We start from the raw sequence: 26,858 nt of genomic DNA on the forward strand, positions 1-26,858 counted from the left end.
TCATTCAGATACCGCATGCACATCCTGCATGTGTTCATCCCATTGAAGCAGAGTCAACAGCAATGCACTCATCGCAGCAGGAACAAAACTGCCACCTGTAATATGCCTACCTAACCACTCTACAACCTGATATAGTGCTGTTCGATAGATGGTGGAATACTTTCAGTCATTTTTTTTTTTTCAACCAGAGTGAGCGCACAGCACTACACGAGTATACTTCGCTGTACCAAGGAATTTGCATTGGTGCTCACCCGAGTACTATGCTCAGGTTCGGCACCTAAAGGGTTTGAAATTATTTGAGCCATCTATTTTACGTTGATAAAGTCACAGTTTCAATTTTATGTTGTCCCACTAATACATTTTACTCTGATAGAAGAAGCAAATAAAATAGTGATGCGAGTTCTTTAAAAAGACAGCCGTTAAACGCAGTGCCGAAACACGAGATCAGTGTCATGAGGTGTCACTGAACAGTTTGCGGCCCAGCGGCCAATCCACAAGAGTAATGGTGCATAGCCTGCAGAAGAAGGAGCTGGATGGAATAAGATGAGGTGACCATTCTGACCATCGCAGCAACAAGATGGATTCTCCTAGTGGCATAGGCCCAAGAACCATACCCAGAGCCACTAAATAAGCTAGTGGCTCTAACCATACCCGTTGCTGCTGGGTGTCCAACTTTTGAGGTTTCCCCAAAGCACCGCAGCCGAGTGGCAATGATGTAGGCCATGGGCAGCTAGATGTTGTCGCGGCATCTAGCTCACGGTCTCCACCCATCGCTAGCCACCAACCACTGCTCTACCCATCCAATGAACATCACAGCGCTATTCCTCGACCACACATGCGCAAGATTACTCCTGTTTTAGGACGTTGATCAGGTGTGCCAGTGCAACGCAACACATCAACCACCAACCACAGCATCAGCTAAGCTCTACTTTGGCTCTACCCTGCCCAATGTTCTATCACATTAACCCACCTGAACCAATGCAGGACTCAACCCCTTCCAGCCTGTAGCATTATTACCAGCCCTAGTAAAGCACTGTACACATTTACTCCCCTTGGTTTTTTATACCTTGGATTCTCCCATTCACTGCTTCATACGTCCTTTGTCTCATGAATATATCACAAGTTTGTACATTCATGTAATGGTAGCCTAGGGCCTGTGACTTTCTATCCAATCCTGGCTCACCACAAGATGAAATAGCCTGTTTCCCACCGCTCATAAAATACAGGTCACATATTCTTCCAGTGTTTAATCGTAGCCGCTTGTGCGAACACCCTTCCTCTCATTTTCAATGAAGAAATAATGTCAGATACTAATCACAAAGCAACACGCTATCATCTCAACAATGGCATTTGTTTGCCACTATACTGATGTGATGGTATACCGTTTGCTGATGGGTAGCAAAATATGCATGGCTTCCCAAATAGAGTGCCAGAGTGCAGCGCCGAAACTGCGAAGCACTGCGCCATGCCAAATTAGATGAACGTTTGTCCCCAAACACCTTGCACGCACGCTCACAAGCAGTTTGCCACAATGTCACTCACTCAGTGTTACCTTGGATTGGCAATAACGCCGTTTTAACAGTTGCACCAGCTATGAATGAAAGATTAGACGAGTTGGTGGGTGGTAGGAAGGAACTGGGCAGTTTCAAGCCGCCGTTATGTGGAACATTCCAAGGCCTTTCGCCTCTGTCCTTGCTGTGCACATCTGATGTGGCTAGAGATGCTTCTAGACAGCATCATCTTCTGAGAGTACTCCAAAAGCGAATGCTTATGTTGATATGTATAACAGTGGAGGTGGGACAAAATAAAACATGCAAATCACAAAACTTGCCCTATTGTCCCCATTATAAATGTCATTTATGCTTATGATCACCATTTATGATGACTGCAAGACCAAGAACTCTTCCATTGGCTTCTAAATGCTTCTATCTTGCAATGCCGAAATCCATTCTTTGCACCTAACTTTTAAATGCAGAGCATTTCTTAGCCTCGCCTGTTCCTGCGTCGGACGGTGTCAACAGTTCCGCGTCCGCAGCAGGTGCGCCTCTCCGTCCCTCCTCTCTCTCAACAGCAGCTGGCGCGCGCATGCGTCGTAGTCAGCCCGTTCGCTCCGTCGCGGTCTCGGCGTAACAGGTGCGTGATAGCAGCGCGGTGGGGCGTGGAAGGGCGCGCGCTGCTTGCGCATGCGCGCTCTCCCCCCCGTAGTGCTCTCCCTCTACTGCGCGCGCTGCAAATATAGCGGCTAGCGGTCGCTCGTGTTTCAGTCACTGCGTTGCTCCTTCCTTCCTTGGTTGACGCTCGTGCCCACGTTTACTCGTGTCTGCTACTCCAGCATCACGGAAGAAGCGATGGAAGCAACACTGCCTTCAATCAGTACTGAGGCCCCAATGCTCTGCATTTACTCGTGTTCCCCTCGCGGGAAGGCGCGGGAATTTTTTTTATTTCGTTCCACCTACTGTCTTTAAATTGTGAGCCACAAAATTTCACTTGTGAATATTTTTCAGAGTTTAATTGACTCTTCCAAAATAGAGGCTGCATTTATCCAAAATATCAAACACATGCACAAGTGAAAGAGCTCAAAGCACAGCACACGCAATGGAGGAATTTTGTATTTATTTCACGGCAAAGTGAGCATGTAAAAAATACCACATTTCTTCGTGAAGTGTCAACAATAAAAGCAATTGTGCTACCTTACAGAAGGTTTCAGCACATTTATACAAACTTCCAAGCTGGACGGAATGTAGTTGCAGGTGGGCAGCTCCGTTAGATTGCGCACATCTCTTCACGACACTTCCAACAATTAAAAGCAAGTATGCTGCCTTACAGAAACTTCCAGCCCATTTATATATACTGCACAACTGGATGGAATGTATTTTCTGGTGGGCAGCTCTGTTAGAGCGTGCACGATGGAGTTTAGGTGTATAGCTCTGATGTAAAAAGAGAAGCAGCATTCAACTCCATATAAAAAGTCAAGAGTATGGTGTTTAAAACATGAACTTGTGGTCCCAACGCTTCAGAATGATATGGCTGCTTCCATAGGCATTTGGCGAATAAATGTCAACACTGCTTTCTGAAAATCCTCATATCTAACTTTGCAGTACAGCTGAACACATTATTTGAAAATGAGGATGATGATTAAACTTTCTTGAATGGGTGAGAGTTCCATTGTTTCAACGGCAGGCGGCAAATAGTACAACCAAATGAAAGCAAGGATGCACCGGCAGAGCCAAATAAAAGTAACCTGAAATGCAATGACACCATACCATTGCCACAGTGAAATCATTCCTAAAAATATTTTCTGGAAATGTCTTCCAGAATAAAACATGATTATTACCTCCTCAGTACAATTTTCACAACCTAGAATCATTTTATAGGGTTGCTCACGAAAACAGTTGAATAGGATACTGTTTCCCTGCCACTGAGAGATTCTAGCTTGCTCTAAGAGCACCATTACATAAGCGAAGAAAGAGAGCATAAGGCACAAACGTGTTTACACACAACAAAGTATAACACGGGTGTTCCTTCTGCCCCATTTCTTTGCACCCCATTTTGTGCAAATTGCACTTGCGTATGAAAAGTACACCTGCCCTCAGATTTATATGAGGCATCCTAAAAATTCAAGCTTGCTTCACTTCAGGCACTTTACACTCGTGGGTAAATGAGATTCCTTCTGGGTGACAAGCTGTCTCGCTAGCCCCGTTATTTCTGTACACTGGTTGCAAGTGATGGTCTCTGCTTAATTAAAAGAAAAAAGAAAAATCTCAACGTATGTATATATGCTATATATACAATATGTATATAGATGGCAAACTTTATTCCAAAGCTGCACTACAGATAAAAACCACGTGAAATTTTTCTTTTTTCTTTTTCATTAAAAAACGTGTAACAGCAAAAATGTGAAAATCAGTTGGCCTACTGGATAGCTCCACCATTTGCAACTTCTCATAAAATAGCAGCTCTAAAGGGCTCAATGCCTCCCTCCTTTCAGGGAACGTGCAAGCAAGCCTTGCAAGTGCCCAAAGTGCAGGCAAACACCCAGCACGTTGCACTGGGGCAGCCAATTTGGGAAGGGCGACATCAGAAACCCTTTTCACGAATGTAGTTGCAAAAATGTAAAACTCATGACTGCGTTACTGCAAGGTGGCTTGCACGCACCTGTGCTATTCATTACCAAAGGCTGGTACAATGGCACCGTGCCCATTTTCGAAAAACACCCAGTAAGCACACTGATACATGCGTTAAAAGTGCATCACTGAAAGGCTGAAGCCCCACAGTCAGTGTGAAATTGTGCTAAATGAAAGAGTGATTCCGAGCAACGTAATAAAAAGTGTGCATGCTGCCAAGAGTCACACCAGAGCATACAATAATGCTATGATTGCACAGAACATCAGCAACACATTGTATAAGCTAGACTTTAACAAATACTAAGTCACTTGTTCACAAACTGAAACAGATTCCGTAACTTATCTGTCACGTACCTCATACAGTAAAGCCTTACTAAAATGTATAATCTGGTTTTGTAATGGAAACAGCTGAAAAAAAAACTGCAGCATCATCTGACAGTACTATGCTCTGTACAATGCATTAATGGCTGTCTTTACAGTTTTAAAAAATCATCATATGCACTGGGTTGAAGCACTGGTTTTTCCTCAGGTAAATCAGGTTAGTCCTCCATGAGTTCATAAAATGGCTTAAAAACTAACATTTTGGGTGCTGTTGTGCAAGAACATTTGGAAATACCCAAACAATTACACTAGATTTACTATGCTGAAACAGGCAAGCTCCATGTGCCAAACGCAATTAATCCAGATGGTTGTCATGTTCTTGTATGTGGGAAGAAGATAAAAACGTAAAACACTATCAAGAATAAAAACTGTGCTTGATGATTACAGTGTATATAATATGCAATGCCACACAGCAACAATATCAGCCACAGTATATAATATCAGCCACACAAAACGAAACAGCTTTCATTAATGCCAGAAGGATTGCATTTGCCTGGATTCCAAAATTGGCGTCATGCGTAGAACTTCACTCCAATTCGAGACAAAGCAGTACGATCCTACACAGTCAGTTCACACCAGACTACACCATTAGTGCAGCCTACTAGAGCTCCATTTGATAACTTTAGCAAAGCAATCAAGAGAAGCCAGCAACCTCAACATGATGAAGAGTAGCAGGATGTGAAGGCAAAAGGACCTGCCACATTTGCACATGTAATTGCAACCTAGCAAATTCATTAGCATGCACCACCAAATGCCTGCTTCACTGGGCATTTTCAGCAGTCTAGCTATTCCATCTTTTTTTCTTTTTCAACGCTTCTAAAGTTTCTAACTGTCTCAGTCAACCGGGAGATACTTTAAACTCATAAAATCTTCAAGCTGAAAAGAGCAACAGCAGCAGCACTTCTTCCCCATCAGTTGCTCCATTGAGTCCAGAGCCACTCTGATGGGGCTTTCGAAGCTTGCAACATAGCTGAACTCGGGCGAATCCAGCAGCCTTATTTTGTATGGTGTTACCGAACAACACATTTCCGTCTCGCTCCAGCTTCCGAATCGAGTTGCTGTGGGATCACGTCAATTTTCTACTGCTGGGTTCGCAACCCAGGGCAGTGTCGAATAAAAAGGTAGCGAAGGGTTACACTCAGGCTGAGGCCGTTGACAGCGAACCCTTGGCGCTGGTCGTGGATTGGAAGCTGATGTTGTGCGGTGTCATGCTGTGGGAGTTCTTCATGGAGTCGATGGAATGGTGGGAAACCGACCGCGATGCATTCAAGCTGCTGAGAGTACCGAGCTGAAAGGCGAAACCAAGTTGATTTATTAAAAAGCAAGTTAAGATTCTTTCAAGCACACTTTACCTATGGTTGGTAACGAACTTATTTCGAAAACGATGGTGATACATGTGCAATAAGTGCCTCATTTGGGGGCCAGAAATTGAGGCCCTAGCCCAGCAACCTGCACGGCATGTGCAAACAGCTTTGAGATTTTAAACAAGCCCTTGAGAAACATTCAACAATATGTGCTGTTAGGCCTCTTTGCCAGGAAACATTTTAGTGAAGCAAAAAACCAAGTGAAATTGAGGGTAATACAATGGATGAAAGCACTTCCAGTCACCACTCCAGAAACCTATTCTTTTTTTTTGTTTTCCTATTGCGCCAAATGCCTCCTGGTGGTCACACCAAGAGTGAGGGAGATTGCATTCCCATGTGCCTGAACTGGCAGCTTCCCCGTACTTATTGAGGAACAACCAATTACATTTGAAAGGCAATGGCGCCAATGTAGGAGCGGCAGCGAACAATGTGAACTTTCAGATTACAGCACAACCCCCCCAAAAATGTTCTTTGCAGCAAGCGAGAAATGTAAGAGGATAAGACATCAGTGAGAGTTGCAAGGTGTTTGCAAAAACACCCGTCTAAACCCTGCTCTCTAACGTGAGCCAGCTGTCGCAACCCTCCGTCTGTTTTGGGCAGCCTGCACAGAGATGCCATCACATGACGTTGGCACGAACTAATAGGATTATTGTTAACCACATTACATGCCCGCTAGATATACCTGGTTTGCTTGTAATTACCCTGCCGTTGCAATGCTATCTATATTGCAGGCACCTTGGCACAGTGCCCCACTTGATGCCCAAATACCACGCAGTGATTGTACGGCTACGATTGCACCACCATTTCCCCCACAGCTTCCATTAAGGTGGACCCACCTGAACACAATCCCATGAGACTTGCAAATTCATGACCCACGCGCTCAAAAAGCATCGGGTACCGATACAAAAAGTTTTACAGATACATGAAAGTGTTCCTAACGGCCTAGTTAAGTTCTTTTAGAAATACATCATTTCTTTACTGAAATAAAAATTAAACAAGACTCACATTTTGGTTTACCCAGCTTTCACTAGATGGCACTAGCTGTCTTGCAAGCAAGAGGTTTGTTTCTTTATTTCAGCGCAGCAGTGACATATTTCCCAAAATAAGTAAACTAGGCTGTTAGGAGCATTTCCATGGATCTGCAAAACTTTTCCTACTGGCGGCGCACGACGGTTTTTAAACCCGTGGGTCATGAAGTGGTAAGTGTTAACAGGTGAGTTCCCCTTAAAGGGACCCTGCAACACTTACCATCGACTACTCGGAATGCCTTTTAAGGTAAAGTCTATTGCCCCAGCAATCCCCTCCCGCAAGAATTATGAAAATCCATTCACTATCAGCGAAACTATGCGCGATGAGAAATCGCGCATAATTGTTCTCTCTCAACTCGACCGCGGACAACGCGACGAAAGCTGCGCGCTCTCTCCCGGAGAGGGGGGCGGCTCGCGGCGTCTTCTCTGGCAACCTTCAATATATGACAGGCCGGGATAGTTTTCCCCTTTTCTCCAAAACGTGGAGGGGTCTATTTCCGGTTTGGAGCCCCAAAAAAGCAGGCACGGCTGCCTGCTCGCAACATCGCGCTCAGGCTGGTAGGGCGTTTTTGAAGCAATAAACGTTTGTTGTCATGTGATCTGGATTCAGTTCGTCACTCAAACTTCACGTGCACTCAAAACATAAAAGAAACGTAAAAATTGTGCGTACAGGTTCAGGCCAAGAATAGCTTGGTACACAGCGCCGACAACGGCAGATCGTCACAGGAAATGCGAGAAATTAGCCGCGAAGCTCACCAGTGAAAGCCAATAGGCAGCCACGGCCTCAGTGACGCCGTTTAGGCCACATCAGGGGTGCATAATGAGGAGAACTGAAGAGAGCGCAGTTGGTTTTTCTGCGTCTTTCACAGCGATTTGCACGCTCACTGCTTTACGTGCACGTGTAATATTTGGCTCAGGTATTCCTGGCAGTGTAATCTAAACGTTGCGCAGGTTTACTTGCACTGCTCAGAGTGCTACAGGGTCCCTTTAAAGCGCAACTTCTGTGTGGCTTTCACTACGAACATCAATTTAAATTTTCTGGTATTTGGAGCTTGGACACTGCAAAATTTGGAAACATGCTGCAGATAGCCTACACTATATATATATGGAAAAAAAAAAGAATACAGGCACCAAGAAAACATGGCAATGATATTTGCTGCTCTCAAAGAGTGTGTGGGCTCCCAGAAAGTGTGTGCTTGCTTCACAATTTGATATCCTGGGCACAATCTACAGTAAAGAATCACCAAAGTGACACTGCACTCTGCTATAGATGTGTACTTCGTGCCGTACTGTTGCTGACAGAGTACTAATAATGCAGTTGCATAACTTTCACCCCTCTCTCCATTTTCCTCTTTTTGCCCTGCCCCAAAGTGAAATTATGGTGCAGCATGAAAGGCACAAGAACAGGAGAAACAAAATGACAGCATTGGCTTACAAAGACTACTTTTGTCTGAACGATTGCAGAGACACTGTGTATCATTGTTCATTTGTCATTTGGTTAGTTTACCGTTTCAGTTTAGGCTTTATTGTCGAATATTGTTTTGTTTTTGTAGTTATCTTTAATTTTTCTTTTCTTGCTCCTCAAGCTCTATTCCCTGTCTTTTCAATACCCTTTCTTTCTCTTTAAATCCCTCCTTCCACACTTCCCATGCGTAGGTTGATTGTAGGGTGTAACGCGCCGACGCAGCGCAGGCGATGATGCGCGCCGTAGTGGAGGGTTCCGGATTAATTTCGACCACGTGGGGGCCTTTAACGTGCGCTGAAATCTCGTACACATGGGCGTTCTTGCTTTTCGCATCCATCAGAAAAGTGGCCACCGCGGCCGGGGCCATGCGTAGGGTAGCCAACCGGACTGTAACCTGGTTAACCTCCCTGCCTTTCATGCACTGTATTGTCCTTCCTTTACAGAAAGCATTAGAGAATTTGCATATGACAATCTTCTATACCCTGTGAACGCTATCAAATCAATGGGATAAAAAAGGATGTACACTGGCAAGAATTTATAAAATGCATCTAAACTAAGAAAAAGCTACCTGCAGAAAATGGCACTAACAAAGCAGGCTAAAACATGGTGGAAGTGTGTCGTGTTTGTGAGTGCACACCACTGACCACAAAGCAGTGAAATGGATGGCTCCCTGTTGCATACCATGACACTATTCAGTAATTTGTATTGTCCACTTAACTCTCTGTTCTTATCTGTGATCTCTGTTTCCTGAAATTGCTCACATCAACATGCCGGCCTGCAATGCACTGCTGAAGAACGTGACAATCTTTCTCTGCTGCAATTTGCGCTGTCAGTGCCGTAAAATTAAGTGTATTCTTAATGACTACCTCCAATCTTGTATTTTACCATCCACTGACATGACACGAGGTCACGTGGGATGAATGTTGCCCTGAATATACTCGCTGCCTGCTTTCAGTGGAATCTAGTTGCAAGAGCCACCGCCACTGTGTACCTGTAACTTCTGCACACATCAAAAATCACATCCACTAAACCCTGACCAAATGTCAACTATGCTTGGAGCTGAGTTGACAGGACAATGTGTACATGAATACAACAACCATTATGATGACATTATCTAAACTTCTGGCAAGGCTGTAGCTCATTAATTGCTAAAGTATTGCATTAACTCTTTCGGGACTGCTCCATAGGCCATCGATCACATATGATCGATGGTTTCGCGAGGCTGCAGAATACAAATTTTAGCTCGATGGAACACCTAGCGACATCTAGGAGATAGTTTGAAAACTGGAGTTTTCTGTTCTGCGAAGTTTCTTTTTTTTATCGCCAGGCGGCAACGCATCAGATTTTTTATTCTGATGGGCAGTGGTTTCGAATGTAAACAAACATGGCGTCATACTCGCGCGAGCACGATAAGAAATCCGCCTCGTCTTGTCTCGCATATCTTCGCCTTCTACTGTTGATTTTAACGATGAGAGTGGCATTGAAGAGTCGGAATGTGGCTTTAGAGATCGGATTTTAGCTCGAGTGAGGTTTCGGGTGTCGATCAGCCTGGAACATCAAATCGCGCTCAAAGGTGGGTTTGGTTTCAGTTTCAATTGGCTCTGGAGTAGGTTTGTGCGCTCGAAATATGTTCTGGCTGGTTTATATTTGTTCGCTAGGGTGTTAACTACCTATGGTGGTGATCTCCTGCCACGAGCGCAGAAACAGATCAAGTTTTCGCCGAGACGAGAGCCAGGCGCGTACCTGGGCAACGACATAGCCAAGGCCTTAGTGCCAAAGAGATCACACACAAAACAAAAAACCAGTTACACCTAGCCGCATCAAACTTTCGCGATAAAGAAACAAAGCATTGTGTTGGATTTTGTATATCCTGAAATAATTTTATTCTTTTTTAATGTTTTTATATTTGCGTTTTTTTCCATCTTTTTCTTTAGTTTTTTTACGAAGTTCTTACTTTCAGATTTTTTCATGGTTCCGTCGTCAGTGTTGAAGTAAAACTTGGTATTCTATGTCAAAGAACATATAATTATCTGCATTTTGATGTATGCTAAGGCAGGATGGTGCCTTTGCTTTATGTAATAAAAAATTTGTACCGAGACCTCCCTTTTTCATCACTTTTTCCGGCGGTCCCGAAAGAGTTAACTGCTGAACTGAAGCATGCATGCATGTGCATGCACACACTCACATTCCTTTTAAACTTCCCCCTGTTTTTACAGCCAAAAGTGAAAATTCTCACTTATTTGCACCCTGCAACAAAGCTTAACTTTCGGAATTGAGAAAAAAAAGGGGGGGGCGGGGGACCAACAAAAAGGGAAATGGCAGAGGTGCTTCACTATATGCAGAAAAAACTTGACAATGTGATGCACAATGCTTGCAATAAGTTATCAGCCATTATAATGAAGCCTGTAATGAATTAGTATGTGCAAATTACTTTTAGCAAACAAATTCAGTCTGCTTGGCACCTTGTTTGGCGCTCATTTTCAACGTCTAAACTTGGTTTTGCATCCATTACTGGTGATTTCCAGTGAACAAGCAGGAACCTATCTCAGAATGCAAACTATCCTTGCCACAGCCAATCGGTGCAAAAAGCACACACGAACGACACGAGGCTCTGAAAACTGACATTAGTTGAATAGCATGGACTTTGGTTGTGAGCCCTTTATTAAGTGCAACAAAGCTGCACAGTCCGCAAGGACCACTTTGTTCTCCCCTTCTATAGCTTTTGAACGGTTCAGTCCTGTTTTAAGCTTCCTGATTCAAAGTTTCAAGTGAATGAAGAAAAAGTGGAGCATAAACACTGCCACCACTATAATACTTTCAGAATACATAGTCCTTCCCACCGTAAGCGCTGTTCCAAAAGCAGCAGAAATTGACAGAACAAGGCGTGAAGTTAGACGTCAACTAGGACACTTCAGTATTGAAAGATAAAAAGGCAATGTTAGAATGCCAGGTTGTGTTGTTAGCATGGCTTGGCAACAGAAAAATAGTAATGAATTTTGGGGGTTGTGAGGGAGCTGTTGCACGGCAATTGTGCCGTTGCACGTTGCAATTGCTGCACTGAACATTCATTGACGCCAGCCAACATAAAGTGTTTCATTCTTGTGGTACGTAAGTGTGATGTGGAGGCCCCAACCAATGCAGTTCAATCTGTGAAGGTTTTATTTTACCATTAGCAAGTTCTCAGACATGCTTTTGCCAAGCGCATTCACACTTGAAAGCCATTTTAAAATGACCAGGCCACTAGGACCCAATGATGGTTGGTTACCGCTTTCTGTGATGCCGGCCCCAGACCCATAGTTTTAGATGCTGATACGTATCATATAATTAAGGTGGCAGGGACTGGCACAAGGACTCTCTCGTCAACTACATGACACGAGAAGAATGACACATTTAAAGAAGCATGCAATTTAATATGTGGGAATCTCTTTACACGCCTCTTTTCTGTGACAAAACAAATGAGGAAATCTTTAATGGTAGTCCTCTTGAAAGTACTTTAAAAGTGGCCTCGCTAAAGGCTGCTATACGCTCTAATGCCTCATTTCAAAAGCGCAAAATCGCCTGATAATTTGACCAGCACATGCAAAAGATATGTGGGGCCCTTCCCATTTGTGATGTGTGATGCATGCATCTTGGTGCAACCCCCACTATTCCATGAAAACAGTTTGATGCACCGTACCCAGTCAGTAGCAAACTGCTAAGAAATAACCCTGGTAATAAGAAAACAACAGATGTTCTGCTGATTTTTTATGCCTGTCTCTTTCTTCATTGTGCAGGGTGGACAGGAGCATCTAAAATCTCAAGAGGCACTTTCAAACTATTAAAGCTGTTCCACTCCATGTGAAAGCTGTCAGAAGTGCAGAGCAGTGATTCGCCATAATGGGCTGTAGCGCCGTTATCCACCGTTATTCAAATTTTCCGCCTTCACAGTGCTCACGTGCCCCCTGCCTGAAACTGCGCCAGCGGGAGTTCTGTTCGTTTTGTGCTTGCTTTTCCTCCCACACATGCCAGCGTTGCACTGCCACTTTCTTTCACTTACTATTTTAAAAACCAACCGAACGAGCATTCCTAACCAAATGAACGCGGGTGCTGCCAGTTAATTACGTATATTTTGCCTCAAATGTACCTGCAGCTTTTTTCGCACTAAACAAAGGGGAGATGTATGACAAGTGCCAGCGGTTCACGAGTTTCAAATGGTTATGACTACATAAACTGCTAGGTTTTCGAAGCCTCTGTGGGATGCCGCTACGATGGGGCTCCGCTACAACGATACGCTGTGGTGCTCTACTTCGATCCAGCGAGCGAGCTGCCATGACAAGGCAAGCTCCTAAAGTGCTCTGCACTTAAGAGGAGAGCTCATATGGCACTTTCCCCGAAACAAACCCTTCCCACGTGTCAATAAATGGAGACAAAGAAGGAGTCAACAAAGAGGTGTCGAGGTATGCGAATCAGCAAGTTGGAAATGTACCTGACCCTGAACCAAAGTGAGTAGCCTAAAGTCTTGTATGAGGAAACGAGACTTGGGCCAGTAACAGAGGGCTAGCCCCCATCCCGTAATGGTTTAACAGGTAACAGATATTACATGGAACTCAAAGTAGGTCAATGAAGGGCCATCATAATTGTTAGTATTCTATAATGCACAAAGAAAAAGGGGAAAGCAAGCCTGTGGATCGCTCAAGATTTCACCACACATATTTGTGCACCAGGTGCTTCAGCTATGACTAGCATAAAATTTCCATGAGCACTCACCAAAAGAAGAAAGAAAAAGCAAGGCTACTTTTTGACTAATGTACCACAGATTGAAAACAACCAAAACAACAAAACACTGCAACAAAAAAAAATGCTAACATTAATCAATGAGGATTTGAGTTACGAGTTCTAGAGCAGCCCACATATTCCAACCGTGGGACTGTGAAGCCTGCCACAGATGATTGCTTGAGCACAGACAACTTTCTGCGTTATTTAAATATTCATAGCACATGCCTGGTGCAATAGGCAGATACACAAAAGAAACCAGCGACATATGTTTCAACCATTTCGTCACCTTGATCACACCTGCATTTCAACTGTGAAAAAGTTGACTGACCTTATGCTACTATTGGAACTAATGCTGTAGTAAAAGCATTTCATTAAATTAATATGAAAATTTTGCTGTTGTTTTTTTTTTCGGTTACCCTTGTTAAGTTTATAACCTTGAAATCCAGAATGACCCATAATTAACTGCCACGGAAGGGTCATCACTGGTTTGTACTGGTTGTCTCACTCAGAGGAGCTTTCTTCAGTCTTTTATGAAGCACATGGAATAGATCTCTGAGTCTATAATAAGAGATCAAAATCCTTTCTAAACATCAATTAACAATAATAATTTACACACAGTTGTGTAAATACAAATTAATAAAGTTGCACATGTCAATGCACTCCTGAAACTATCATTATTGATGGCCCGTATTTAGTGTAACTAGTGAAGGCATACACCTAAGCACAATCAACTGGCTTGAGTCATTTTAGCAACCTGCGAAGTTTTCCTGTTCTCACCTTGAGTTTGGCCATGTCTTCAAGCCTTGTGATGTCAGTTAGTTCTTGGTAGTTGGAGTACACAACAAGCCAGGCAAATACCTGAAATAGAAAGACAAAAGAAGCAAAGTGTTGGAACCCTCATTTTATTTCAATAACAAAAACAAAACCAGAAGAATTTGACACAATTTTCTTCATACATGTGAAACACTTTCAAAACACAGTGAACATGCGAGTCCAATCCTTAGAATAGGTGGCTACGGTATATCTGAGCCACCTACATTGACTCATGTATATCAACTGACTACAGACTGTTACGATTCAGCGCACCGCTATTCTGTTTGTGCGTATTGCAAGCTTCATGCAATGCTCCCATGCTTTGTGGCAGAGCCTGCCACAACGTGTGCCTGGCGTGTGGGCATTTCGTTGGTGGTGAGTCAACCCATTGGAGTGAAAGCCAACACTTCAAATTGAAACTTGACCCGGCAGGGCAGACGCCGCAGCCGGGATCTCCTCTCCTGTCTCTCTCAGACTCAGCGAGCGCCACTGCTGCCGGCCCCTTACAAACTCTGGAAAGAGTGTTGTGTGCGTTTGTACTATTTGCGGGTGGCGTACAGAAAGCACTAAAAGAAATGTTTGACTGTTAGCACATCGGGCATAAATACGGGGTGCCTCCTACAGCAAAATTCATTTGTTTTGGAGCAACGAATCCATGCTGCCATTCTGCTAGAGTCCTGTACTGTAAGCTCGCCTGGAAGGGTATTCGCCGCGAACTCGACATGTAGGTGGCGACACCGTCGCGCTGCTAGTGTGGATGCTCCGCAAAGCGGCCCGTAGGAATGCACACTGTGGGCGCGCTTCGTGCTTTTTTCTCGCAGTATGAGCGCACGAAAGGTGCAAACAAGAGTGGTATGCTGTAGTTCGGTTCCTCAACGTTCAATGTATAGCATGGAAGCGGCAGTCAGTTTTTATTACTACGCCAAAAAAAGCGATGGCTCATCGGGAATCTCAGAATGGCCGTAATTGTGACAATGAACTTGTACGCTGTGGCTCGTAGCAAGCTCGATCTTTCCCGACTATGGCTTTGAGCCTTCAATAACAGCATAAATAGAAACAAATCAGGAAGCCTCGATCTTTGAAATTCAGTTTACAACGGCAATCTCAATCGCTTTCACTGGTAGCATGACGCATTCTTGCATTTGTGGGATGCCCTGAAATGGTAACACTACTTAACTGCCCCGAAATTCTTTCTAAGAGCTTACGATATTTTTTGTGTGTTCAAAAGGCAACATAAAATTACTGAATTTTGATCAGCGCAGAGATATAAATGTAACCGCTCTAACGGGTCTTTTAAATGAAATTTTAGCGACTCTGAAGGAAGGTTTGATGAATAACGGTTTCGGATCACTTATTTACGGCTTTCGTCGCAAGTGAACTTGCGAATTGAATTGTCAACGCACGCAGTACAATCAACATCTCATGTTTAGCTAGGTTTTAGCAAAGTGACAAGCAGGTTTACAGTGTGCAAACCAAGCTTCTGGGACCTCACAGTGAGCACAAATTTTCTGTTACGGCTGCTCTGTTGACCAATTGCGTTCCTTTTAAAATCTAACAGGTGCCTGCAACACTGAGATGTGTTTGCATTCTTGCATATAAGGTCGCTTACGAACCCTAAAGATGGCAATAAATGAAGTTGCGCTGTTGCAGATGTAGTAAAACATTTCCTTTTTATTTCTCGTTGCGAATCAGCGCAACGGGTTCCCGGTAACTACTTTGTTTTGTAAACTGAATATCGCCTTTGTCTTTTATTTCTTGAGGATTGGTTAAAAATTGAAATTCTGTGCATTTCCTTTTTTTTTTTTTCGTGAAGAGGGGGGAGGTCCTGCCAACGGTGCAAGAGCAGAGAGAACAGAACGCACGTAACGCGAAAAGCCAAACTATGGTTATCAGTATTACTTACAATCGAAACTACACTAGGCGTTGTGTTCTGTAGCGGTGAAAAAGCAGTACTTTAACACGTATTTTCAAAATTAATTAACCCCCCTTTGATCCGAGATTGTCCAGGAATTGTGGCTCGCCTTTTTCAAAAATGTATATAAGCAAGCATTGTGGGAAAAAATTAAAAAAAAAATCAGCGAGTGAAGGCACACACGCCCCTCACACATGTGGGCAACAACGTGCATTATATTACGCGTTTTCTCCTCTTTCTTTAAACTTAGGTCCACCTTAAGAGGTTAAGACGTGACCATATTAGGCATTTGGTTATGCTGAGTGAGACACGTTTCTGGACAAGGTGATTCATGTCGGATTTGAAATATATGAAAATGACACACGAAATGCCACATGATCAGACGCAAACTCACAACTGCTTAATTTTACCGAAAAATCCCCCCTAAATACTCTTGCGCATCCATAGAAACGTATTTTAAATAATACGTAAAATTAGCAACTCAACACAGTTGAATAAATGTTTATTCCTCCTCCTGAGTATAAACAACGACTGTCCAAAAATGGTATTTATTTTAGAAATATACGGGAAGGACACGATCACACAGGCGCTTGCTGGAGTAAAATACGTGTCCGGTAATGTATGGGCGATAGCTCAGGGGTCGTGTGCAGTGTAAATGTTTTTGTTTGTTTCTTCTTTCTATAAGGACACAGCGCAGTTTTACAAGGGTGTGGAATTTGCACGCGTACGCAGGTCTTGTCGCTTCTTACCCGTTTCGCGTACTAAACTTTTATGCTTTAAATAATCACCACGCCACCTTCAAAAAGCACCCTTCGACGTTCCCGAAACGGCAGACGACTGCACTCAACAATAGGAAAAGTGCAATGTGTGGAAGCAATGTTCACACTCAAGCGGTGACCACGGCGAAAATGTTTCGTGGAATTAAACCAGCGCATTAACCCACAACGGCCGCTGATTATTGCGTTTCTAGAGGAAATGCGCAAGCAGAGGTAACTATGTCATTGCTTACTGCCAAACGAGCACACATATTGGTTGTTTTGTCGTGTGCAGCACGCGTCTTGCGCCGCACGCAACGTGAAAAAGCAGACGACGCGAGAGCACCATCCACACTAGGAGCGGTTCGTCCCGCCGCCGCCAGGGGCCGACTCTGTTCGCGCTCGGGGCGAATAGTTCCTGTATTGCTTCGGCGCATCTCTCGCCATACAATAAACTAGCTAAGTTTTCCCTCCGCTTCTTGTCGTCACCACCAAGGCAGCAACCTTTCCTAGCCGCTCCCCACCACCCTACCACACACATAACAAAGGCGACGGAGTCCGGTTCGGGGACGCCTTCCCAAACATAACAACTGATGCCAGTGGTGGGATGGCAACGTCGTAACAAGGCCCAGTGAAAAAAATTCTCCCCCCCACCACTTCTCCTGCATTCTTCAAAATCCAGTACCCGTTTTCTGGGCCTCTGTGTTGTCACACCAACCATATCACTGCTAGAAGCTGGCCATTTAGGACAGCGCCATGCAGTTGCAGAGAAGAATGTGAAGAAAGTGGCAGCATGAATCGCTGGCATGCACTAGCAGAATTCCAGAGAACCCATGGTTGAGTTCCCCCATACCTCGGCAAAACTGGGCGGCCCTCATTCACACTCACACAGAAAAATATATTGAAGTCGAGGGTTTGACGAAAGCCCGTCTGGTTGGGAGACATGTTGAAGTAAAAACGGAGACACCGACCAAAAGAAACTGTTAAAAACTTTAAAGAACTTTAAAAAACAACAAACAAGACGTTTTAGCTTCGCTCAGAAGCCTTGTTCACAATCTGATTGTGAACAAGGCTTCCGCAGCGAAGCCGAAACGTCTTGTTTGTTGTTTTTTAAAGTTTTTAACAGTTCCTTTTGGTTGGTGCCTCCGCTTTTACTTCAGAAAAATATATTTTTCCCTCACGCACTCACTCACACTCACGCTCACCAGCCGCCCTCACCAGTCGCACTCATGGTCACTACGCGCCCTCCACCACTTGCACTCACTTGCACTCGTTCTCACCATTCGCGGTCACCGCTTGCACTCACTCGCGCTCGCGCTCACCACTCGTCGTCTCCTTTCGCATGCGAGTGTGCGCAGCAGACCCTCCATGAGTTATTAAACCGAACAGTATTAGTGCATCACGGTGTCAGAAGGCCATCCAAATCATATTCCTAAATCAACACACCACCAGAGAATTAACCCTAGGGTTCCCCATAGCAGGAGCTCAGTGACGACTTATTTCCGAAGCTAAAAGCAATCCCACCATTAACAACCATCGCAGCGAGTGGCTCCTGTGACGAATAGCCAACAGCCAATAGTGGCGCTCACCATGGTAAGCCCTGCAAATGGAGTGAGTAGCCCGAGTGCACTTGTGAGTGGTGAGCAAGGCTCACCGCACGTGGGGCTCCAACTCGCTCGCACTCGAACTCGCCAGTTCAAAACGATGGTGAGGCTCACTCATGAGTGGCGAGTGGGGGGTGTGTGAGTGCACTCGTGAGTGAGCCTGCCGGCCTACGAGTTCTGCTTACCAACAGAGGAAAGGGCGATAGGTTACACAGTGCTTCCAGGCACAAAAAAAAAAGAAATAAAGCATTGTCGGCCCCATTGCAGGATTTGAACGTGGTCGAGCATACTGAGAGGAGAAAAGGCGAGTGTGAAACTGCCAAAGCCATGCGAAACGAACGATAGTACGAGGCGGAGATGGAAAAAGAAAAAAAAAAACGACATTCGTTGCTATTGGGTCAGAGTGCCCAATACATAGCTGTTTTCTTTTCCCACAAGACCCAGCCACGCGAAATAGATAAGATGATTTAAACTTTCCAAATAAACCGTGTAGCGGCAAAAATTATACCGCGGTCTTACTACAGTTGCTACAGTGACTTGCTGTGGCGGCCAGCGAGTGACCCAAAATGGCGGTGCCAACTGGTACGCGTCTCCACCCTTGCAGTGGACGAGCGTGATTTGAGACAGAGAGCGTCGTGAAACTAAGAAACTTGGATCGAGTGGGCGGGGAAAGCGGCTGTTCGTTCATCGCCGTGGGGTTGCGTTGTATGTGTTTTCACGTTCGTCGGTGGCTCCACGGAAACTTCAAATTCACAGTCCGCCAGCCACTTCAAGTTCGACTTCTCGCGATTGGCACCTTCGCGTACTGTTATCGTGTGGGGTTGTCGCAGGTTAACTCCCGCTCACGAGTACCCACCTGCTTGCTTGCGTCTGTTCAGCAAGTGGTCTGGTCCGCCTGCAGACCTTTACGCATCAAGCAGCGTCAAGAGATGGTTTTATAATAAACAGGGTCGGAACGAGCGGCGAAGCGGAGTGAAATATGGGAAAAACACCGGTTTATCCGCAGCAGGGTCCGTTGTATGAAGAGGACCGCGTGCTCCCGAGCGTCACATCATCGGGGTCTTTAATGCATTGTTTCTATGGGGAGTTTGCCGGGACCGCGGTGATCTGTCGTAAGAAGCGGGTTGTCGTAAGTCCGGGGGACGTATTGGCGAGGTTCCATTGTATCAACAGTGGTTTCCAGGCAGTCTTAAGGCAGTTAAATATGAACTGAATTTCAAACCACGGCCAAGTCATCAAAACCTTGGCCGAAATCCGCTCAAAAGTCATTGCTTGGGATGCACGTTTTTAAAACATCCTGAAAGTCCCAGTAGTCCACAAAGTTGTCTTGTTCAAACAAGAAAATGTGCCAATGACCGGTAAACTGTGGCTGCTTCCCTTTCCATCAGCACCAGTGACACTGCCAGTCCAGCAACACTGAGACTTCCTATTAATGGCACTGTCCATTGGCAGTGAACTTCCAATTCTCACTCGCACCAAAATGCTCGGGGAGGCACTGGAAGCAGCCAAAACAACCAGGCAACACTTCCGGACCCACCACATCATCTACTAGACACAGCGTGCCCTTTCTGAGACCAAACTTTGTGGCAGCAGAATCATGATCCATCACTCCCCAAAGCTATGGTGCACTTGAGCCTGTTTGAATGCCACATGCGATCATGGCTGCAAGAACGCCTTTCTTCTGACTTAGACGTGCCCATCGACCAGCTATTATGGCCCTATTGTTCAGTCTTGGATGCACCTACGAAGTCACAGGTGGGCAAGATGCCCACGGTGTTATCTCGCCATACCCCTGTTGAAGTGCTGCACATGATATAGTCCGAGTCGGAATCGTTTTCAAAGCAAAAAAGCTACGTCAGTCACAATTCACTTACACGAGCCACCATCCAACAACATGGACAACAAGGCAGCCGCTTGTCTAACTGTTCCACTCCGAAAAAATGTGCTCTAGGTAAATGACATCTAAAACAAGAAGTTTGAGCATCAGACTAATGCCACCACCAAAGTTTCACAGGTAGCGGAAAAAGAAAGTGCCCATGAATTTCCACCAATTCGTACGCTCTCAAGGACAGCTTCAGTGAGTATTGAAGCTGGGTTGATAGGGATATCATGAACAATGCTCTCTCTCTCCAAAGCATGAACTGTAAAACATCTTCCAAAGACCCAGCTTTACGCCAGGCTTACGTGTCCAGAATGCATGACTAACCCATGATGAAAGAGGTGATCTCGGTGTGAATGTAAGCACCATTGCTGTACAGCCAGTTCCATCACCCGCAAGCTCCTACAAATGCGACAACTGGGGCACCAAGTTCATGACTACTTGACAAAAAATCGCACAAAGGATCCTCTTTCGAGCCAGAGACCTTGGTAAATGCCAAAAACAAGACTAAAAACATATACTGCTCCTAGCAATGCAACAGTGTCTGAAATGAACGCCGGGGAATCGGAGACAAGAGGATCAGCGTTGCCAGATTGAAAAGACTCTTCAACACCAGCCCCTCGTCAAAATTTCACCAGCACTAAAATACACTTGATATAACGTAATTCCTGCTCCTGCATCGATTTCTGCACATGCGGTTCGCCAAAATGTAGCCTTGAAGATGTTTTTGTTGATTATAGCAGACCATCCCATCACAGAGGGGGTGATGATTATCTCTACGATTAAAACATGCAAGTGGTGACTTGATTACCTCTGCCATTAAATTAGCAAAATAGGTTTGAGAGAAGTGAAATAAAACTTCTTATTCCTATCTGTTGCAATGCCTGTTTACAGAGCAATTACTTTGTTTTTATTGGGCATGCTCGCACAGACAGTCGCTGCGCTTTTCGCCTATGTTTATATTCTAACAATATCTCGTACAACGTATACTTATTTCAAGAATACAGTCGAATCCCGCTACAACGAAATTGACGGGACGTGCGAAAAATTTCGTTGAAGCGAAAATTCGTTGAGGCGAAATCTGCCCCAACACACCACGGAAAGGCCAGAAAAATAGCCCCGTGCGTTTCCGCAACATTGGCAGCATAATACAATGTTTAGAAAAAGGAGTGACGCGCAATAACTCATGTTTATTCGGATAACAAACATACCAATGGTTATCTGTTTTTTTCACCACCCAAAGAACGCGTTACGGAGGGGGGTGAAGATATGCAGGCGCAAAACGTATCGCTGTACAACAAGGCGTGTCCACCGAGCTGATTACTTGCAGATAGCTGCTAGGCCGTGGGAAGCCCCCCTCTCGCTTGTGGCAGGAGCAGTGCCGTTATCTTATCCTCTGACAGGGCACGGCAGCTACTGACCTTGGCAGGCAAGACGCGCGCGCTTGCATTTAACATGACCGCGCGCTCGCGACTAAGATAGGATGACTAGGCTTCAAGACCAAACGCGCAAACATGATTTTCACTCTTGGCTACGAAGAATGGTAGAAGGAAAACGGCAAGGACAGCTGCTCACAACGCATACATGACGGCACCGCGCCAGCAGCGGAGCACATTCATGCAATTTCAACTGGATACGGATTGGCTGTAGCTCTGGGGCTCCGCCTTGGTATGGTCCATAGCCTTGGCGAAGCGGGCCTGCGCCTCGTGTAAAGACGGCCAGCCACATCGTTATCACCATCAAGCAATGGCGTGCGCCTATGAGTTATTTTTTGTTTTGTTTTGGGTGGCGGTATGGTCGCAACGCGCATTTTCGGTGAAACTAAGCGTCCTGAATGTATAAAAAGTTACAGATAGCTGGCGCTATGCTTATTTTATTGTAAAATAATTGTTCAAACCCAGCCCAAATCATCGAAAATTTCGTTGAAGCGAAAGCAAGCCTGACAATGGTTCGTTGTGGCGAGGACTTCGTTGCATTGACTTCTATGGCTAGCTGACGGGGAATTGGAAATGTTTCGTTGAAGCGGAAATTTCGTTGAAGCGGCGTTCGTTGTAGCGGGGTTCGACTGTATGTGAGCATTTAACACTTGGATGGTTATTGGACAATCAACATGCCATACAAAGCTTTTGTAGCTGCCACAAATAAGTGAGAAATTTATTAGAGAGACAGTGCTAGTTGTGGGTCCTGCATGAAATATTACCAAAAAGGCCATTCGCTGTGGTTTGTTTGAAATACAGAACACCACATTGGAGTTTTCTTTACTTTCTAGCAGTTGTGAAACCCAAAATACTTATCCAGGACACTAGAATATGCATGCAGCCCAATAATGTAAGGGGCTCTTGGTGTTTAGGAGCACAAGAAGCTTCTATTCAGGGAAAGGAAACCATAGTTTGAAGCAGCCACACAATGTTTTCACCACTTTTCACCAGACATTGTGTGGTGTAGCTGTACCGGCACCTCAACACCAGCAACCCCAAAATTTCACCAGATTTCCAAAATCTGGCGCCGTATTTCCCCATCTGGCAACGCTGAAGAGAATGTAAAAAAAAAAAACAGCGACACTTCGTGCGTGTCCTTGAAAGACACTGTTGAGCCACAGGGAGTGCTTGGCAAGCTGAACAAGTTCCATCCCAGTTGAGACGAGGACAGCGGACCCGACAGTACCAATGTCGTTCCAGACAAGTCCCCACAACGCATCAAACAGCTTGTTGTGGATACGTTAAGTCTGCAGAAATGGACCGTTCCGACATATGCTTCGCTCAGTGACAGCTGCAACCCGAGAACACCTAGAAATGTCGTGGCTACACAACAGGCCAACGCAAATTCCTGTAAAGCATCGGGTTTCACGGATTTGTGGACGACAGCCACACTTCACCCCAGTTCTATTGCGAAGCAGCAGGGGATGACCACGTGGGATCAAAAATGCGGTACTTTGAAGACTTCCAGTCAGTGGCAAAAAAAAGAAAAGGAGAACATCACTAATTGGATGAAGTGGCACACCCTTCAGGAATGAGAGTCAAGGCTGACCGTACACACATTGACATGTTTGGTCTTGGAAAGTGTCCTGACGTAATAGAAATACCAGAGTTAGTACCACAGGGGGCGCCGTCAAACAAGAAGGAAGTTTGGCGAGGAAAACCACTCATCTTCAGAAACACTTTTGTCTTCAAGCAAGCACTACAGAAAGAAAGATAGGTAAACTGGGCCGTGTACATAAGTACAAAACAGACTGTGCAAGGAGCTGTTGAAGAAGGTCAGCAGGCGTTAGCCACTCAAGTTGGCCTCGGAGAAAAAGTAGGCTGAAGGCAGCAATAAAAGCGATGAAGCTTTCCAACAGAAAGGAAGTTGTGACAGAACGTCAAGTTGATGAGTGGTGCACCTAGCGGCAGGAAAGTGTGGTCACTACCTTTCCTAGAGATGAGACCTGCATCTTACAAGGGGGTCGGCAATTGTAGAGAGAGAGGTTGAAATAACATAGGAGGAAGTAACACCCCCTGAAACAACTGGCGACCTCCCATACCTTTTGGATTTGCCCGGCCTTTTTACAGACATAATGACCAGTATTCACGCAGACAATATAGCGGATTTTAAATCAAGATTTACTTTTGATATTCAAAAGACTTCTTAAAAAGAATTGCTAAAGTCATGTTTCTGGGCTTCTTGTAAATGAGTTCTATGCTTCTGAAGCACAGAGAACTGCAATGCCTGCTTAAAGCACAGGAGAACTTCACGCTGAATCAGCAGAACTGAACACCCAAAAAAAGTTAGCAAACAGCGCTACTTTTGTGTACGGAGGCATTCGGATGACCAAGTGTATGTTCAGGTGAGCTAATCCAGTCAGTACCTTTTTATTTTGTTTGTTTGTTTGTTTGTTTGTTTGTGTGTTTGTGTGTGTGTGTGTGCGTGCGTGCGTGTGCGCGCGCGCGCGTGAGAAATGAAACACTGAATTCCATAGCACGCATCCCTTTCAGTTGACCCAATACTTACATTGACAGCAATGAGGATGATCCAGATAATGAGGACAGCCTGGTGGTAGGAGTAGTAGAGATCCTGCAGGGCAAAGAAAGTGTTGAAGTGTTTGCCAGAAAACATTATAATTGAATGCTGCTTAAAAGACGCAGCAATTGGGCTCATATATTCACATATCCTGCTCTTGTACTGAAGGCTCCGAGTGGGCAAGAGCACATGAACGTGAGGAGTGAAAGACAGCCACAAGACAAAAAACTAGTGTCACTAGATTAGATACAGAGTACCGTCACTGAGTGCGCAAGTGAGAAACGGCGGCCATTTTAATGTTTATCAGTGTTTCCAGATTGCTGCTTCTGCGGCTTCATCGCTAATTTTGACGAGGACATTTGTAAACAACACTGCTGAAAACACAGCAAAACGGCATCTTCGGACACACTTCTGCAGCTGAAATGCTACAAAGCGCTGTATCTTTGATTCGCGTCCGGAACCATGTCGTCACACACAGCACAGAGCAGGCAGGGCAGGTAAGGCTATCACAGAACAAAAATGCACAAACAACAAAATGGCGGTGTCCATGAACAGTCGCAGTGTAAACAAATGTCACATGATGCGAACTGACCAATGATCCTGGTGGCGGCACGGAACAATAGGACAAAAGAGTGCCGATACTCTGCACATATATCTAGTGATGCTAGCCCAGCGCAAGCGGCAAGCCCACCGAGAGTGGGCTTGTCTTATCTAGTGACACTAACAAAGACCATACAGGTCTAAATAACCCGCGAGCGGGCAACAAATGGCATCAGTGCCACCACGCAGCGCCGCTGTGCGGACGAGTGGCCAGTGCATACACCCTACATGTGATACGACTAAGCAATATTTTTCGTTGCAAAAATTATTCACAATCTGTCAAAAACAACAACAGGCACCACCAGATTATGCTCTTGACAAGTTTTTTCCCTTAATCTTGTTGACATTAAAAGTTTGTCCTAATCTTTAACATGGGGCAGGTTCTCTTTTTGCGCACGTCTGTGTGTATCCATCCATAAGATAAACAGCTGCCACAGCCGGGAGGAACACAAAACAACAATACTCAGGAACTGGGCCCCATGGTTGTTACTGTTTACTCAAAGTTAGTTCTGTATTTATTTCCCTGCCCTGTTAGTCGTTAGCATCCCAGGTAACTCTGTCAGTAGAGAAGAGCCTGTGCACTGGGATGGCGGTGGTGTGAGGTTTGACCCAGAGTGCAAGATGAATTGCTCTATACAGCAAAGTTTTAGGGGCGAAGCCTCTTAGGGTCTGGGGCTGTTGGCGCCTCCTGTCGTCGTTGTCGTCATAATCATCCTTCATCTCATGTAGTCATGGTACTAAGACTTTGGTAAACTCGACTGACTGTTTGCAGGGTTTAATGCACAGACACAACGCAGGCGATGAGGTGGGCCATAGTGGAGGGCTCCGGATTAATTTTAAGCACCTGGGGATCTTTAACGTGCGCCGAAATCTCCAACACCGGGAAACTCGTTTACGCCTCGCACTAGAACTTACGCGTACTTAAAAAACACCGGGGCACTCGTTTACGCCTCGCGCTGAAATGCTTCATAACGCCTACTAAAAAAACACTGGGACACTCTAGGCCTCACGCTAGAGAGCTTCAGGCTTCAAAGACAAGAGACTTTTACAGCAAAGCTGTATACCTCTACCCCCTAACGGTTTCATCTCCGTTGGCAAAAACGCCAAGGCGCAAGAATACATTAATACACTGCATGCTTTGCCCCTCACCAGGTTTCACGTTAATGGAGATGGCCCGGGATTTTTTCGTGAAAGCTGTTTCGCTTTACTTCACAGCCACCTAGGTGTGTTGTACCACTTTTTTCCTTTTCAGGACCTGGCACCATGAAAAGCATTCTCCTTAAACACTTAGGTCAGGGAACCACAGTATATTATAACAAAAGTGTGTTTATGTTTTGTTTCCAGTATCAGTGACAGGCTTTACAGCATTATTGTGTATTCAGCGTCAGTACGCATGCTTCCTATACAGTGCCACTCATGTGGAATTCACCTGGCCGATCCACTTTATCACCGTTTGTAACCAAAATTTTGTGGCCGTTATAAAAAGCGTTTCTGTTTAAAAGACACCTGGCCAAGCAGTGCAGCATTCAATTTGACGAGTGTTACCGCGCATTTCAATTTTTCCCAATGGCTTCCTTTCCACCTTTTACTCCCATGCTTATTTTTCAACCACAAGTTTATTCTTTAATCACAAGTTTACTTGAACAAACTTTTTCATTTTAGCTGTGTCCCATCTGTCTTCATGACAACATATATTGAAACACTTTTTTTTTGGCACAAATGCGAATGTTACGAGAGTTAGAGGCGTTTGGCTCCGCTTTACCCCAAATCAATCGCTGTGAGGAGTGCTTAAGTATTTCCATTGAAATTCTGAATTGCAGGTCCCGGGAAGTGGACGATCGCTTTAATGGTGGAACGGAACGGCGATGTTAACATGGGCACACAGTAACAACGTTTTCACGCATCGACATAAGCGCACACAGGTGCACACACTGCCGCACACTACCCCAGTCAGGGTAAGGAACTCCACGGCAGAGGCCATAACCACACCGGCTGCCGCACGTCTTAGGCCTAAATTGTTGGACCTACTGCAACTAAAGCTTACCTTCACCAATTCTGACCACTAAATTGCATCCGAATGAAGAACAGCATAAGCAGGGCCTTTAATTTCTATACCATAACCCATTTCAAACCTGTGAAGAAACGCATGGGAAATACCCTGTGCCCCATTTTCCCAGCCTAC

The 26,858-nt window shown here is 45.0% G+C and overlaps 1 protein-coding gene across 1 annotated transcript in view; it reads right to left on the reverse strand.

Moving 5' to 3' along the window:
• Positions 1-2,593: 2,593 nt before the first annotated feature.
• The window catches only part of Pasi2 (Protein pasi2), a 29,716-nt gene continuing 5,451 nt past the window's right edge, over positions 2,594-26,858 (reverse strand). Inside the window, exons 5-7 of the mRNA XM_077702641.1 lie at positions 24,068-24,130; positions 13,895-13,975; positions 2,594-5,793 (exon numbers count right to left, since the gene is read on the reverse strand). Of these exons, the coding sequence (XP_077558767.1) occupies positions 5,644-5,793; positions 13,895-13,975; positions 24,068-24,130 (294 nt within the window). The 3' untranslated portion in view covers positions 2,594-5,643. The remainder of the gene's footprint in view (positions 5,794-13,894; positions 13,976-24,067; positions 24,131-26,858) is intronic.

This window comes from Haemaphysalis longicornis, unplaced genomic scaffold (genome assembly GCF_048455015.1).
Source record: "Haemaphysalis longicornis isolate Haplotype H1 unplaced genomic scaffold, Haemaphysalis longicornis Haplotype H1 scaffold_3, whole genome shotgun sequence".
Classification (NCBI taxonomy): domain Eukaryota; kingdom Metazoa; phylum Arthropoda; class Arachnida; order Ixodida; family Ixodidae; genus Haemaphysalis; species Haemaphysalis longicornis.